At 38.3% G+C, this 17,828-nt stretch overlaps 2 protein-coding genes across 2 annotated transcripts in view; one reads left to right on the top strand and one right to left on the bottom strand.

Annotated features, from left to right (window-relative positions):
• LOC309492936 (uncharacterized protein) overlaps window positions 1–17,828 on the top strand; it is a gene marked incomplete at its 3' end in the record, with an annotated part of 173,869 nt that extends 156,041 nt beyond the window's left edge. Inside the window, exons 2-3 of the mRNA XM_082161973.1 lie at window positions 15,708–16,665; window positions 17,799–17,828. Of these exons, the coding sequence (XP_082018099.1) occupies window positions 16,243–16,665; window positions 17,799–17,828 (453 nt within the window). The 5' untranslated portion in view covers window positions 15,708–16,242. The remainder of the gene's footprint in view (window positions 1–15,707; window positions 16,666–17,798) is intronic.
• LOC309492475 (uncharacterized protein) lies at window positions 6,365–9,015 on the bottom strand. Its single transcript, XM_082161481.1, has 3 exons — window positions 9,003–9,015; window positions 7,068–7,543; window positions 6,365–6,993 (listed from the first exon to the last, which is right to left on the bottom strand). Exons 2-3 carry the CDS (start codon window positions 7,537–7,539, stop codon window positions 6,482–6,484), a joined length of 984 nt encoding a protein of 327 aa, XP_082017607.1. The 5' UTR covers window positions 7,540–7,543; window positions 9,003–9,015; the 3' UTR covers window positions 6,365–6,481.

The raw sequence follows: 17,828 nt of genomic DNA, 5'->3' as shown, positions 1-17,828 counted from the left end.
ACTAGCACTATGAGCACCATTTTCTCTAGTACATTAGACATCGTTGCACCAATTAGATTAAAAAAGGTTAGAGAGAAAACGAAAGCACCATGGTACAACAGAGCTACACATGTTATCAAGAGAGAAACTTATAATTTAGAGCGTAAATGGAAACAAACTAATTTAGAGGTCTTTAGAATCGCGTGGAAAGACAGTATGTCACGTTATAAAAAGGCCCTAAAAGCAGCCAGGGCTGAGCACCTCCGCAAACTAATAGAAAATAACCAAAATAATCCAAGGTTATTATTTAACACCGTGGCTAGACTAACAAATAAACAAGCATCGCCTGAGCAAAATATCCCGTTACAGTTTAGTAGTAATGATTTTATGAATTTCTTCACTGAGAAAATAGAAAGCATCAGAAACAAAATTGTAAATGTACAATCTTTAATGATGTTTTGGTTTTTATTGTTTATTCACAGAACAACAAGTTCCTGTAAAAAAGGACTACCGGCTTATAAATAGGGCCCTTCAAGACACATAATCAGCACTAATAACAACAAATAATAATCCACCCACCCAATACCCATCCACACCAACAACAACAACACCATTCACCACAAAATATCCTCCCACCAGTCAGCATACATCACACATCTCATCCATCCCTCAAAGAAAGCCAATAATAGGGGTATTCAAACATCACAAAAAAGAAAATCAGATAAGTCAATAAAATATGAAACCTTCAGCCTTGTGGTGTCTATCAAGCATAATGTTGTAACAATTTGTGTTTAAAATGCTTTTTAAATATTTTAAGAGAAGGTAGTTCCTTTATAGAATTGTCAATCTCATTCCAGATCCCAGGACCCTTACAAGCTATACTAAAACTCTTATGTCTCTGAAGACTCTGATGTCTTATGATTCAACCTCAATTATCTCCCCTCAAGAACAGGAAGAGCTAAATAAACGTATCATTGCATCTAAACCAACAACATGTTTATTAGATCCCATACCAACTAAACTACTGAAAGAAGTGTTACCTGTAGTGGAAGAGCCTCTTCTCAATATTATTAACTCGTCTTTATCTTTAGGTCATGTTCCAAGAACATTCAAGTTGGCAGTCATAAAACCTCTCATTAAGAAACCACAATTAGATCATAATAACCTAGCAAATTATAGACCCATTTCAAATCTTCCATTTATGTCTAAAATACTAGAAAAAGTTGTGTCCGCTCAACTGGGCTCTTTCTTGCAAGAAAATGACATTCAGTCTGGATTCAGACCGCATCATAGCACTGAAACTGCGCTTGTTAAAATCACAAATGATTTACTTCTAGCTTCTGACCAAGGCTGTATCTCAATACTAGTTTTACTTAATCTTAGTGCTGCGTTCAACACTATAGATCATAAAATACTCCGTGTTAGGCCAGGCGCGCTGGAAGCTGTTTCATGGAGGGGGGGCTGGGGGCTGGGTTGGAAAATATGTGACGTCATTATGTTGTGGCCAAAGACAAGACATGAAATTTCTCTGTACTGTATATGTGTTGTAGCCATTAAAGAAATCATTTAGTTTCATATTTATGTTTAAATATTATAGGCTAATGTTATTTTTTAATTTAATCAATGTTGATTATGAAAGTGAGCATATGCAGCATGAGAAAGATAAAGATACATCATGAGATGCAATATGACTGGAGACATGGAGTGGGTAAGACATGATTTTTACCACTTCATTGAGTTTTGGTTTGTAGAAAGACTATTTTTAAAAGATTTTTGTTTTGTATAAATTGTATCTTAATTTTGATCAATGTTTTATCAACCAATTGCCTGTATTTAATAAATAAGACGCATATATAGCAGACAATGTAAGGCACCGGCATGATCACTTGCATTGCACGTGAACTGGAGGGCGCCAAAACTCAGCTTGCGCATCACAGATTTGAGAAATATAGGCTATCTATTATAGAAAGCTTGAAAAGTCTACTTTTAAACGAAACTATTCAAAACGAAAAGAAATATCCTATGAAATGTGTATTTCACATGCATTTCTCTCTGGCGTTCATGGCGAGTCCACATCGACAACTCCATCTTTGCAGCGACACAGAAAACACCAGTTTATTAATAAACAATTAAATGTCTCCTTGCTATTTTGGACACATTCATAATTTTGCCGGTTCTTTGTGGCAAGCTAAATGCGTGTGGCCGTGCGCTTGAGTGCGGCTACACGCTCATTATCCTGTATATAGCCTATTTAAGTAATAAAATGAATATAAAGGGGCGATTTGTCCACTGATGGCTTAAATAAACAACTACTAGTTGACTAGAAAAAATCTTTAGTCGGAGGCAGCCCTTATTCCACATATTTTCGAACCAGCAGGCCATTCTGGGTTGAGCGAGCGACCCTGAGCGGAATGAGCGAGCGGAGCGGAATATTCAGAAATGCGCTCGATCTCCGCTCAACGTGCTCTGATCGGAACAAAGCATGACAAATTCAAACTTTATTTCATTTTCTCCGTAGCTTGAACACTCACTTAATTAGGCATAAGAGAGTTAGTTAACGCTGTCCATTTATTTATTTTTATTTCACGTTTTTAAAGTACAATATTATTAGTCCACAGCCCACCACTTGGGGGTGCTGATGCTATGACGAGGGGGCTGCAGCCCCTGCAGCACCCCCCTTCCCGCGCTACTGTGTTAGGCCCTCTGCTATTCTCAATGTATATGCTGCCACTTGGTAATATTATAAGAAAACATGGAATTAATTTCCACTGTTATGCTGATGACACTCAATTATACACTCACCTAAAGGATTATTAGGAACACCATACTAATACTGTGTTTGACCCCCTTTCGCCTTCAGAACTGCCTTAATTCTATGTGGCATTGATTCAACAAGGTGCTGAAAGCATTCTTTAGAAATGTTGGCCCATATTGATAGGATAGCATCTTGCAGTTGATGGGAGATTTGTGGGATGCACATCCAGGGCACGAAGCTCCCGTTCCACCACATCCCAAAGATGCTCTATTGGGTTGAGATCTGGTGACTGTGGGGGCCATTTTAGTACAGTGAACTCATTGTCATGTTCAAGAAACCAATTTGAAATGATTCGAGCTTTGTGACATGGTGCATTATCCTGCTGGAAGTAGCCATCAGAGGATGGGTACATGGTAGTCATAAAGGGATGGACATGGTCAGAAACAATGCTCAGGTAGGCCGTGGCATTTAAACGATGCCCAATTGGCACTAAGGGGCCTAAAGTGTCCCCCACACCATTACACCACCACCACCAGCCTGCACAGTGGTAACAAGGCATGATGGATCCATGTTCTCATTCTGTTTACGCCAAATTCTGACTCTACCATCTGAATGTCTCAACAGAAATCGAGACTCATCAGACCAGGCAACATTTTTCCAGTCTTCAACTGTCCAATTTTGTTGAGCTCGTGCAAATTGTAGCCTCTTTTTCCTATTTGTAGTGGAGATGAGTGGTACCCGGTGGGGTCTTCTGCTGTTGTAGCCCATCCGCCTCAAGGTTGTGCGTGTTGTGGCTTCACAAATGCTTTGCTGCATACCTCGGTTGTAACGAGTGGTTATTTCAGTCAAAGTTGCTCTTCTATCAGCTTGAATCAGTCGGCCCATTCTCCTCTGACCTCTAGCATCAACAAGGCATTTTCGCCCACAGGACTGCCGCACACTGGATGTTTTTCCCTTTTCACACCATTCTTTGTAAACCCTAGAAATGGTTGTGCGTGAAAATCCCAGTAACTGAGCAGATTGTGAAATACTCAGACCGGCCCGTCTGGCACCAACAACCATGCCACGCTCAAAATTGCTTAAATCACCTTTCTTTCCCATTCTGACATTCAGTTTGGAGTTCAGGAGATTGTCTTGACCAGGACCACCCCTAAATGCATTGAAGCAACTGCCATGTGATTGGTTGATTAGATAATTGCAATAATGAGAAATTGAACAGGTGTTCCTAATAATCCTTTAGGTGAGTGTATATTTCATCACGACCAGATGAAAACGCTAAATTATCTAAACTGACAGCGTGTGTTAAAGATATTAAATACTAGATGACGTGTCATTTTCTGCTATTAATTTCAGATAAAACGGAGGTATTACTTATTAGTCCAAAAAACTGCCCACAAAACCAAAACTTGCAATACAACTTTAACTTAGAAGGATGTCCTGTTACTTTATTCACTACCGTAAAAGACCTGGGTGTTATATTAGACCGCAACTTTTCTTTTGAAAATCATACAAGAACAGCCTTTTTCCACCTTAGAAACATTGCTAAGCTACGTAACATGCTATCAGTTTCTGATGCAGAAAAGCTAGTTCATGCATTCATGACCTCGAGACTAGATTACTGTAATGCCTTATTAGCTGGTTGTCCTGCATCCTCAATAAACAAGCTACAGTTAGTCCAAAATGCCGCCGCTAGAGTTCTTACTAGATCAAGAAAATATGATCATATAACACCGATTTTAATATCACTACATTGGTTACCTATTAAGTTCCGTATTAATTACAAAGTATTACTACTGACCTATAAAGCCCTAAACGGCTTAGCTCCAGTCTATTTAACAGATCTTCTATCACCCTACAATCCATCGCGCTCTTTAAGATCACTAAATTCGAGGCTTCTGGTCATTCCTAGGATATCTAAGTCCACTAAAGGAGGGAGAGCATTTTCACATTTAGCTCCTAAACTCTGGAATAGTCTTCCTGATAGTGTTCGTTGCTCAGACTCGCTCTCCCAGTTTAAAACTAGATTAAAGACGCATCTCTTTAGCCAAGCATTCACATAATGATTACCTTTTATACTACAGTTAAATCGGATCAAAAGCATTAATATTATGAACAGCAGCTATGCAACGCTAGTCCCGAGGTAAATAGTTCGTCAGCTCCAGTTTGTATCCAGCCTCTCATGGAGACTTCAGATGCCCCAACACCTGTGATGAGACGACTCGACGCCTGTGAAGAGACGACTCAACGCCAGCGATGTTATGCCCTAAATTAATACATGATTAACTAACTTTATTTTTCTATGTACATTTATGAAATGCACTTTCTGTAAAGCTGCTTTGAAACAATGTGTATTGTGAAAAGCGCTATACAAATAAAATTGAATTGAATTGAATTTAATTTAATTTAATGTTAGATTGCCATACCATTAAACAATATTATATGTGAGAATGCTCTCAATGATTGATCGATATAACATAGTTAGAGTCTGCGGGCTAATATTAAAACTTCTCCGTTTTTTTTATGGATGTACTCTACATTACTTTCAAAATTAAGTTTCTCGTCAATAATTGAACCCAAGTATTTAAAATTCGAGACCTGCTCTACAGTTTTTTTCTTTATGACAACTGGTTTATATCCAGAGGCGGTATCTACTCTTCTCAAATGATTTCTCAGACATAGCTCTTTTGTCTTTTCAATATTAAGATATAAGAAACTACCCTCAAACCAACAAATAATACTGTCAATGTACTCAATGTATGAGGAGCAGTTCATTTCTTTCTGACAGGAGACCAATGCCATATCATCGGCATATTTTATAAGGGTAAGGTTATTAATTAATGTATACAGAAAAAAGTATTGGGGACAGTACACATCTCTGCGGTACCCCTATCTAAAACCAAGCAGTCTGACATGACATTATTATTAATCCAAACTCGCTAAGGTCTGCCTTTTAAAAACGCCTTAATCCATAAAATCATCCAACTACTAACACCTAAATCATAGAGGCGCTTGAAAAAAAGATAAGGTTGGACAGTATTAAAAGCAGACGAGAAATCCATAAAGAGTATTCGAACATAGGAATTTGAATTATCTAGATGATTTTGAACCTTATTTAAGAGAGTCAGAGAGGCATCCACAGTGCTCCTATTGCAGGGGGTCTATGGATGTCTCGATTTGAGATAACAGTTCCTTACACAGTATGCACTCCATACATTTACAAAGAATAGATGTGAGTGCGATTTGGCAAAATGTTCTAGTAACAATATCGATTTCTGAATTACATTTTCATTAGTGCTTTAAGGACGGAGGATAGTAGTGGGAGCACTGGGGTGTCAGGTGGGACTGTGTGGCAATGGTAAATGGTTTACATGGCTCATGGGTCAGGCCCCTTAAGCACATCACTGCTCTGCCTCAGCACGAGCGGGACCAGAGCCACGGAGTCCGAAACATGTTTTGTCAGAAACATTACACATCAGCACACTGGAAAACTAGTTTTCATATATTGGCGTCTCTACTGATACATAATATTGAATAATTATACAAAATATACACTAAATTATGAACAACTAAACATTTGTTTCAGTTTGTGATTATAAAATAAAATGTTCCTCAAAACTCAAATCAAATTGATTGACTATAATAGTTTTGGTGTGTTTGTTGTTAAGTCGTGCTTCTGCATTTTAAAGTCTTATGTTTTATTGTCACTACTCAATGTTCTTCTTTCTGTATGCATCTACAGTTAGATGATCAGTAATAACTGTCATGTTCAGAATTATTGGGTGAGTCGCATAAAGCCAGTAGTCCTTCCATATTCTCCCTCAGAGCATTAATGAGGTCTGGTACATCTTCACTACAGACGAGCCGATCCTCTGCCATGAGTCCTGCAGCCTTCAGCACATGTTTGATCATATTAATCACAGGTTTCCAGAGGATGAAGCTTCGGGTTTGTCTCTCCAGTACAGAGACTCTTCCTCTAAGGAGGCTCAGTAGGAGTGTGGCTCTCCTGACCTTCTCCTGAACATCACCTGAGATCTCCAGCTGCTGCTTCACCTCTTTAATGTCCTTCTGAATGTTATCCAGCACATTATTGGTCTTATAAATGTCCTTCTGAATATTAGAGATCCTGGATTGATAATCAGACACCTTCCTGCTGTTCTCCTTCACTTGGGAGTTGGTTCGTTTGAGTTCTTCTTCAGCTTCCCTGATAGCGTTTAAAGCCTTGTCGATTACACGAACTCCTTCATACATCATTATCGGACCTAGAGGACAGCAAGAAATCCTATCAGCCACACACTGTCCTCTTTAATATGATGAAAGTAGGGTTTCTTCTTACCAGCAATCCATCCAGCAATTGGTATCATGAGAACAGCGACTCCTGCTCCTGTTACCAATGCACCCGTGCTCATCCTCTCTTTCTCTCTATTTAATTCATATTTTGTTAATTCTACTTGTTTTTCAGCTGTCTCCAAAGCCGCTCTGGAATAATTCAGGGATTCCTCCATAGAGGTCTTCTCGATGCGCAACTTATCCATGTTCATGCATTTTTCTTTGTGCTGCTGCTCAACCTTTTCTTTTTCTTTGATAAGTTGCTCCATGTGTTCATCCAGATGTTTCAGTTTTTGTACTATCATCATCTCTGATAGTTTCAGGTTCTGCTCAGCGTGTTCAATGTGTTCCCTGATGTCTTTGTAATTGGAGCACATGTCAGTATTGGGATCTACATCTGCATCCATAAGGCACTTGCTGATCTCACAGATGGAGGCAATGCCCTCATTCAGAGGCCCAGCGACCGCCTCCATATCCATAACCCTGAGAGGATGAAGGTGTGGCGAGGGGGAAAGATGCTGACAATATGAATGGCATTTATCATGGATATACACTAGGGCTGCACAAAACTATGCAAATAAACTGAAACGGTGATTTGGCTTAGTGAGATTATGAAATCGAAAAGGCTGCAATCTTTTTTTTCTTTTAAATTAAATAAATATACGCGCAGTGTGTTAGTGAAGATGATCAGTAATAAATGCTGCTCTATCTGCGAGTTTGAGTCTATCGTGCAGTTGAAAAAGCAACACGTGTCAAACATCTTCCCAAACATGAGAAGCATTTATGAACCTCTTGTCCAACAAAATACAGCATTTAGTAATTTAGTATTAAGTTTTCTCCCCAAACTCACTTCATAATGTCAGTTGAGTGTTTGCAATAACTTCCTTTTGTGAGATAATGTGGCTTCTTATAGTATGAGGCCCACAACATATTATTTCATAGTATTCTATAAGTGATAAAGGCTATGTTGATTAGCAATGTATTATATATATATATATATATACACACTTTATTATTATGAAAATACCTAAGAAGGCTTGGGGAACTCAGATAAACCATTTGTGTGTTTATTAGTTGTGTTTAATGAATCTAAGTGTTTCTATCTTCTTTTATTCTGCTACAGTGATAGTATGATTCCCATAGGTTTTGCTGGAAAAAACCTTGTGAGGTATATGTGCAGTTTCTGTGTGACGGCGCCCTCTGGCTTCAGTGTGAATGAAACAGAAGTGTGTTTAACACACGGTAATGCTCACTACATCCTATTTTGTATAAACATAGAAAATATAATAATTATCTCTAAATACATTTGAGGTAAACATATGATAACATAAAGCGTTTCTTTAGTGTGCAGAAGTGTATAGTTTTTTTTTTTTTCACAATAGATGCAGAAGAGGCTCATATTTCGTATTAAATACACTTTGATTTTGCATACCTTCTCACAAAAATTTATAAATTATCATAATTATCCATTTTATCATAATAATATAATATTTTAAACACTTAAGACCTTTCTAATGATTTATAGTCATGCTGCCTGCATGTTTACGTAACCCTGCAGTTTTTCATTAAATACATGGACTTGTTATTATCATTATTTTCGAATTATTAGAAAATGTATATATAATTGTCATGTTTATTCTTAAATATTTTTAATAGTGAAAATGTTATTACAATAGTAATGTTTCTTATTTTGTTTAATATTTTTATTTAGCAATGATAATAATATTCAAGCACAACATTTTGGGCCAAATTGTGCAGTCCGCACAATAAACCTGTTGTATCATTTTGTTTTGTTTATTTGTTTTAAAAATCGCAATTTTAACCAGAAAAATCCCGATTGGATTTTCGTGCAGCCCTATATGCATATCTTTTCATTTACAACACAAAATCAATAACGGATCATTTTTCACTTTACTTTGTGTATGGAGTTAAAAGCCCTTACTTGGATAAGTGGAACGGTCTCATTTCATCTGTCATAGAGAAACACAATAGAAAAGTATTACTAATATTTACGGTCATTCATCAGCAATGTTTACTTTCATTAAAACAAAGTGTTGGAGTTAGTGTAAATATTACTCTTTTAATTTAACTTAAATTCCCAATAACTCCATGACATAAGCCTGATGTTGCTTTAACACATGCAGTTCAATCAACAATCAAGTCAAGTCACCTTTATTTATATAGCGCTTTTTTACAACCGATTGTTTCAAAGCATATTTACATTGATAACAGGAAAATAATGCAACAGATTTTGTTTTGTTATTAACGCTGATTGATGAATCTCTAGGAAAAGAGTTTTACTGCCTTGTATAAAGTTATTCATCACGTGAATAATAATATGAAAATAATACAAAACGAAAGTGTGTTTTTTCAGTCGATATTCTCAACTAACAAGAACTATTTCCTAAACTTCAGAGAGAACAACACTTTGAGAGCTTAATAAACGGTACAGTTGCGTCCAATAAACCTTGTTTCATCACAAGCATTTAAATATTTAATAAAAAAAATAATAAAAAAAAATCTTACCAGAAAAACGCCACATGTCAGTTCAGTCTGCGACCAGCTCGTTAGTTCAGTTCTGTGTCTTTCTTTTAAAAAATACACACAAAACAGACCGCTAATCCGTTATAGAGAAAGTGAAACCACGTTATGGGACGCGATGAGGGACAAAACTCTCAAAACGAAACGCGTTGCTGCATCGACTTTCATGATGCGTCTCAATTCACCTACTTGTACTACACCCCAAAAAATTTACTCTTTTTGTGAAGAAAAAGTAGATAATTTTGAGTGTGTAGCAGAAGAGTAGACAAGCTTTGGGACATACTTTCAGTTTCACGTCATACAATCGCTCTTTGGTTGCTTTCGGTCGCTTAGTTACACGCATGTCACACAAACTGGCCTTTCAATCATTTTGTCAAAGATAAAATCTTCATCATTTCATTTAATTTCTTACTGTATCAGAGAGAAATGATGATCTGCAGTCGCAGGTCTTACATGCAGAAACTCAGCATATATAATGGTCAAACGGATCTTTATAAAAGTTGTTTTTGCAGATTAAATATAACACGGAAAACATGAAATATATATATATATATATATATATATATATATATATATATATATATATATATATATATATTTTTTTTTTTTTTTTTTTTTTTTTCAGGTTAAACTTTGATTAGTCACAAACAAAGACGCGTGACGCAAACTAGCTTTATGCTATATGCCCTATGTACTGTATACGGCATCGGTTGTCTGTGTGTAACAATGCCTATTGTATTGTCCCTGTTAAAATAACAAACAACTATTTTTTTTTTTATAAAAACATTAAAATTAAAACAAACCTCTCACCGTCGGTCGCACATGTATCCACCATGTTTTGTAGTTCTTCCTCCAAACGCAATGGGTTGTGGGCAATATTAGCGGTTCGGAGATCCACCGGGAATAGTAGATCATATTCTTCTGGCATACTTACTCTCTTCAACTTCCTATCCTTTGGGGACACACTTATTATAATCTCACACACTGTTTATGGTGGATAGTATGAACATTGAGACGCAGGTTTCACTCCAGCGATCTTCATTCAACAATGAACAGGGACAAGGCAACACCGAATGAAAAAATAATTACAATTAATAAGAGAAGGTCTACAAAACAGTAACATCACCCGAAAAACGGGAAGTCCCCCTGCGTTGCAGTGAGCTTTATTGCCAACTTTATCAGTATTTATGGACAATTTTCTGGGTAGATCTGTGCCACATCAAACAAATTTAGCAATCATCATTCAGTATGGCTAAACAGTAAAATAAAATAAAAATAACAGAGGGAAAACATATACGACTTAAAACATTTGTTTATTATATTTTAAAGGCTTGAAACATTTTAAATAAAGATAGCTTTACCAAGTTATGAGGCTGATTCTCACAAAGCTGTACTTTAGGCAAGTAAAAGTAAGTAAAAGGCAAGTATTTTATAAAATACTTTTTTTCTTTTTCATAATTCACAATTTATGTATTGTACAGTGCAACAGCAAAGCTGTGAGGGAAAAACAGGACCACATGGACACCAGCCGTTTATCCTTAGCCTACTGCATTTACAGATCCATGGGACCTTTTGGGACTGTTTAGCATTTAGCTTAGCCTTGATGTGTGCTATGGTTTCCTTGCGATATTTACACTTTTCAGTCAGGGCTGTTCAGCTAGTAATATCTGTGTTTGAAGATCTTGAATCTTTGCTTCACATTTTTAGATTGCACTTCTTTACATTTAGCATCTATACTTGAAGATAGACATGTTGTTATCTCATGTAGCCGTGTACAACTTATGAAGTTTAAAGCCTCAATTATTTCACCATGTTTTGATTTCTTTTGATGTTTGCCAATTGTGTCCCACCATTGGAGCATTTCCTCATCTGGACATTTAATCCCAATGTACTCTTTCTTGAGTTTACACAAGCTAGGCTCAACTTTTTTTGCTCCATAAAGCAAACGATACGTCACTGTTATATGGGATAGGTTTAGTATCAAAATGATTAAGTATCCATTAACTTGATAAATGTTGCATGTATGTTTTACTATCCACAACCAAATGCCTTTGGTTGCCTTTCAACTTGCATGTGTAAAATTCAAAATTGAATAAATGTGTTGCAATTTGTAGAAATAAAGACATTTTTGTGAATACAAATGTTTTCTTTTGTATTAGTGTATCATGATTTGCCAGAGCCGGGCCGTGCTAGTGCTAGCTAGCTGTCCTCCACTTCTTCCTGTGTGGCATCAGAGAAAGAGCAGAGGGGCTGGACAATCTCAAACGGTGGGTCGGCCGTTGGGAGGGGCAGGACAGCAGTGGCGGAGAGGTCTGCACGGATGTTATTAACCTTATGTTTGAAAAAAAGTGATGTGCATGTGGCACCTCTCCTCAGTGGAGAAAATAAGGGGGGTTTGAGAAGGTGGTTTATTGTTGACAAAAGTTGTTTGGAGTTACCAGGGCTATTATTGATGATAGTGTAATAATACCTGGACCGTGCGTCCCTCAGAGCTTCTAGGAACTAGGTAATGCTAATAAAGAATAATTTGCATAATGTTACACTAATGTGCAATTTTGACACAAATTAATTAAAGCTACACTGTGTGATTTTTACCCCCATCTAGCGGTGAAATTGTATATGACTACCCAGTGAATATTAGTTTCTGTTCCTCTCAATTCCGAGGGCGTTTTAACTCCTACGGTGGCCGTATTATTCCAAGATTAACATGGCTTCCAGTTATCGACTTCGTCCATGACAATAATAAACAATACTACGTCTAAAATGAATAAAACTACAGGACAGATGTCAGGAGGTAAACGTCACCCTTGGAATCGGCTATCCCAGCATATTCAGATTAGGCTAACGTTACAATGTGTACAAAGTAAAAGCAATTAAAAATAACTAAAATTTACAGTGTCCTTTTTTCTATACAGCTTAAAAAATTGCACCTTTAAAACTATTCATCACCTGTGATCCGTCGCAGCACAGATTTATGTTACAAGGTAAACAATACTTTTTCACCATTGACGCGAGGATGAAGTTATAGTAGAGGTCGTTCTGGCGTTATGCACAACCATGCTATGGTTAGACAAGCAAATAAAATGATTGGTTGCAGGAAGGAGGGGGGTTGACACCGCAGGTAACTTGAATGTTAAAATGACTCATATGCAAAAAAAAATGTATTTTACTACTTCCAAGCGGTACAAAAACATAGACAAAATACTGCAATAGCTCAATAAATGTGACGGTACTTATTGTTAGTGAAATTGTAATCACAACCAAAGAAAAAAGAAAAAATACACCATTGCCAGATACATTCTTACAGAAGCCCCACTAACTGAAAGCTATTTTCAAACTGCATGTTTTGCATGAGTTTGGCTAATAATGTTTAGTGGTATATTGTTTTCATACTTGCATTTAAACAGTTTTAGCCACTGAGCATGGACTCCTGTACCGTCACTACTGTAGCTGCTAGTGTAAAACAAAGTCGAAAGATGTGGCAAGCATTCGTAGAGTCCATTCCCCGTGTTTACCTCGAAGGTAACGTTACATACAATAGCCGCATTAGCTGTTAGCTGCTATTTGTTAACCACAGTAGAGCAATAAAAACACAGTCTTACCTTTTCAATTTCTGGCAAGTCCCTGATGGTTGGGATGGCACCTTTTCCCAAACGGAGCTTCGAGGCCAAGTTCGCCTGATATTGCCCCAAATTTGTAAAAGATTCCGGTGTAAAATGTTTAGCACACACACCTAACGATACGCCACTTGAAAGAGTTGTTGGGACAGCGTCATTAAAAATGAATTTCATCCACTGTTCCCTGATAGTTTCGTCCGTTTTTGGTAGATAAATCACATTTGCATGTTGTTTGTGGCAGTCACCCACAGAGCATCTCAGGTGTGCACTCGATTTCTCCATCTTTCTCGAGTCAACTGAATCTGAGGGGGAGAGGGGCGGGCTTCCCGCGGCATAGGTTTGCGGTGTCCATATTTGGTATATCCTCCCCTGTCTTGACGTCAAGAAGGGGAAGAAATCAAAATCTCGTTTTTTCGTGCGCGTGCACGTGGCCTATTTTACAAACCCCGAGGTAAACAAACGCTTCACTTTTAAATATCGGCTTCCCGGCCAGTGTATAATCATTATGCAATCATAACATACATTGATTCTCGTGGAAAAGTGAAATTTCTACATTATGACTCCTTTAAAATCTTCTCCTCATGAGCTCTTTCCATCTGGGGAAAGTTACTCCAATATTGACTTTGGTCTTGCTGATTTGTCTGTCGCGTTGACGTTTTAATTCTCTCTTTCAAATGTGAGTACACACACACACACACACACACACACACACACACCACACTATCTTTCAAATCTGCCGGCACTCGCGAGCTCGCGAGTAATCTCCCCTTCGCATTCGTCACGGTGTCACTGAGTGTAAAACGCAAAAGGCGAAGCTTGAATTTACAGGTATGTCCCTCTTTGGCTAATGTAGTTTCAAGATGGAGGGGCAACATGGTGACCGGCATTCGAACCCCTCACCCGTATGTACTTTCAATGGCAGATTATAAACTTAAGAGAACACTTTATTACTTGAAAGAAGTAAATATACATTAATGAGCACATATATTTTTGAAAGAACTAAGTGTTTTTTGCTAAGAATCAACTAAAAAAGTTACACAGTGTAGCTTTAATAATGATCAATGTCACTTTTTATTGTAAACCTAGTGGTAATACATAGATGCTTGGGATTTAAATATTTAAGTAGGCTAAAAATACCAGCAAACGGACGCATTTATCATGTTTGTTTAGCGATCACGCTGTTTCTAGTGATTTCTTTCTGATTCGTTTTCTGATGAAAGTAACTTTCATTTGTTGGTGAAATGATGTGTTTGTGTGACGTTGCTCCAGAGAGGCGTGTTACGGGCGTGTTTTAGTGAAGCGCTGTGGAGCTTCTGGCCCGACAGTGGAAACGCAACAGATTTTGAGCCCGGTGCTACAGGCCCGAGGCCATTAGCCCGGCTCAGCCCATTTAAAGCCCTGGCTCGCACTGGCCCGACAGTGGAAACACGGCTAGTGATGAGTCAATCTCATTTGATTCATTTGGATTTTTAGACTTTCTTATCACGGTTTTAAAGCATTTCACAACCCACACACAAATAACTACAAATGAATAGGCCTGGTGCTAATTATTAATGTGTGCAAAACTACCCATCTATTTGACAACAAATGTCTTTGTTCCTTTCAAATATCTTGTATTATTTTCAATTCTACACCATTGTTTTCTTGTAGGGGACCATTTTTCCCATCATGCCTCGTCACACGGCTGAAGATCTTTTTCGGCTACACTTGGTCCATTAAAACTAACTCTACTATTCTGTTCTATAAATACTATTTATTGTTCTCCTCATTTGTAAGTCACTTTTGTTAAAAGTGTCTGCTAAATTATTAAATGTTGAATGTAAATGTATAAACAACAGACTCCTTTTTAAGTTGCTTCATGTTTATTAAAGACACATTTTACATTACAATTCTGATCCAGTGAGGTGTAAGAAACAAAATGTGGCAAATTACTAATTTTGCCATGATGATTAATTTAAGAACAATTAAGAATACAGTCAAGTAATACAGAAACATTATTTTTTTAAAGTGTATTAGATATACATTAATCTGAATCAAGAGGAATATTGTCATCTGCAGTTTATATCGGAAACATATATTCTATTGACAATATTTTTCTATTATTCCTATATTTCTATTGGAATTTGACTTGTCTTGTTGTTAACATTTATACACAAATTACTAAAAAAGAAGTTTAAAACAACAAAAATAAATGTATATAACAGTAATCCATAAAAAAACATTAAAAAACTGTTATAAAAAACATTGAAAAACATAGTCTCAAACACTAATTTTGTACATACATTTTTATCTGAAAGCAGTACGAATGGCTTTAAATGATCAACACACACACACACACACACACACACACACACACACACACACACACACACACACACACACACAAAACATATCTTAGTCTGTATTTAAAGGTGTTTATTGTACCTTATACTTTTTACTTATTGCAGTATTTCAAAGTTCAGGGTGAACTCTACTGCATGTCTGCTGAGAGTGATGAAAGGCTTTATATGGAGATTATTTGGGCATGTTTATGCAAATGATTAATCCCAGATGTGCTGTTCACAGAAATATTCAGAAATACAAAATGAATTAACTTTAGAACAAAATCATTTCAGAGAAGTTTTCCTGTACATATAAATACAAATAATCCATGCAATTATTAGTAAAGTTGATAGTTACAAAATAGAATGATTGCAATAGTCTGACTTCACACGTCGCATATCTCTTCTATTGTGTGGCTCGGTGTAACATACTGTACATTTAAATCGTTTTCTGCAAAAAACAATTCACTTAAGCTTACATATAAATCAGTAGAATGTTGCTTGAGTCTCGTATCATATTTAAACAAAATTTCTGCCACCATTGGCCAATTCATTTTTTGTTTCTTGAATTACTCTCAAGGCCTCGCAAAGCTCTGTATGTGTTTTCCTCATCTGTGCGATGGCTTTGAGTACAGTGGATTTGACCATTTCTGGATCTACTCTTCCCTGTCTCATCTGGTGAATCTCTCTGGAATCTTTCACGATGAAGGCGATGTCAGCTATGACTAAGATTCCACTCAACACTCCTGAAGTTGCTGCTGCTGCTGCTGCTGCTTCTGCTGCTTCTGCTACTGCTGCTTCTGCTGCTGCTGCTGCTGCTTCTGCTGCTTCTGCTACTGCTGCTTCTGCTGCTGCTGCTGCTGCTTCTGCTGCTTCTGCTACTGCTGCTTCTGCTGCTGCTGCTGCTGCTTCTGCTACTGCTACTGCTGCTTCTGCTGCTGCTGCTGCTGCTGCTTCTGCTGCTTCTGCTACTGCTGCTTCTGCTGCTTCTGCTGCTGCTGCTGCTGCTGCTGCTGCTGCTGCTTCTGCTGCTTCTGCTACTGCTGCTGCTGCTGCTGCTGCTTCTGCTGCTTCTGCTACTGCTGCTTCTGCTGCTGCTGCTGCTGCTTCTGCTGCTTCTGCTACTGCTGCTTCTGCTGCTGCTGCTGCTGCTTCTGCTACTGCTACTGCTGCTTCTGCTGCTTCTGCTACTGCTGCTTCTGCTGCTTCTGCTGCTGCTGCTGCTGCTGCTGCTGCTGCTGCTTCTGCTGCTTCTGCTACTGCTGCTGCTGCTGCTGCTGCTTCTGCTGCTTCTGCTACTGCTGCTTCTGCTGCTGCTGCTTCTGCTGCTGCTGCTGCTGCTTCTGCTGCTGCTGCTGCTGCTACTGCTGCTTCTGCTGCTGCTGCTGCTGCTACTGCTGCTTCTGCTGCTTCTGCTGCTGCTGCTGCTGCTGCTTCTGCTGCTTCTGCTACTGCTGCTTCTGCTGCTGCTGCTGCTGCTTCTGCTGCTTCTGCTACTGCTGCTTCTGCTGCTGCTGCTGCTGCTTCTGCTGCTTCTGCTACTGCTGCTTCTGCTGCTGCTGCTGCTGCTTCTGCTGCTTCTGCTACTGCTACTTCTGCTGCTGCTGCTGCTGCTTCTGCTGCTTCTGCTACTGCTCGCCCAACATCGGCAGACTCAACAGCGATTCTGCTTGCCAATATTCCAAGAGTCACGAACTCTGTGACACCTGCTAGTGCGATTCTGCCTATTCTCCATCCCATTTGCACATTATCAAGAGTTGAGCTACGGACAAAATCACGGAACTCACGGAACTTTGCAAGTTTTATCATTACCTTTCTCAGTTTTTTGAGTGAATTGAGAATTGGTTCACTTGCTTTTTGGTAATCCTGCTGAATTTTTTTAAAGCTCTCACTGATTTTTTTTTGTTTGACTGTATTGGTAATGTTGGATGCAGCACCTGTTACACCCCCTGCAACTCCAACACCAATCCCAACACCTGCTACAATCAGAGACGCTCCAAATGTGAACGGTGCCAAACATGCCCCAACCAATGCAGTGATTCCTCCAGCTGCCCCGATCACTGCACCTGACAGACTGCCTATAGTGCATTTATGGTGTATCTCCTCTAGTGAATCTGTTGTTGTTTTCCACTCACTAACTACAATCTCAAAGTCATTATAGTGCATGTCGTAGGCCTCATTAAAGTTATTGATGGAAGTCAAGTACCTTTGCGGCAGTGCATCTGGAATCCTCCTATGTCTCTGTACTGCATTATTCAGGAATGGTTTTGCCAGAATCTCATCAGCTGA

This window comes from Leuciscus leuciscus, assembly GCF_965113295.1.
Source record: "Leuciscus leuciscus genome assembly, chromosome: 2".
Taxonomy (NCBI): domain Eukaryota; kingdom Metazoa; phylum Chordata; class Actinopteri; order Cypriniformes; family Leuciscidae; genus Leuciscus; species Leuciscus leuciscus.
This window is presented reverse-complemented; position numbering and strand designations above follow the sequence as displayed.

Excerpts from the sequence above, each read along its gene's own strand:
- LOC309492475 (XM_082161481.1), bottom strand. The coding sequence starts at position 7,539 with ATGGATATGGAGGCGGTCGCTGGGCCTCTGAATGAGGGCATTGCCTCC. Across the intron at positions 6,994-7,067 it reads AATTGCTGGATGGATTGCTG|GTCCGATAATGATGTATGAA; the intron begins GTAAGAAGAAAC and ends GCTGTCCTCTAG.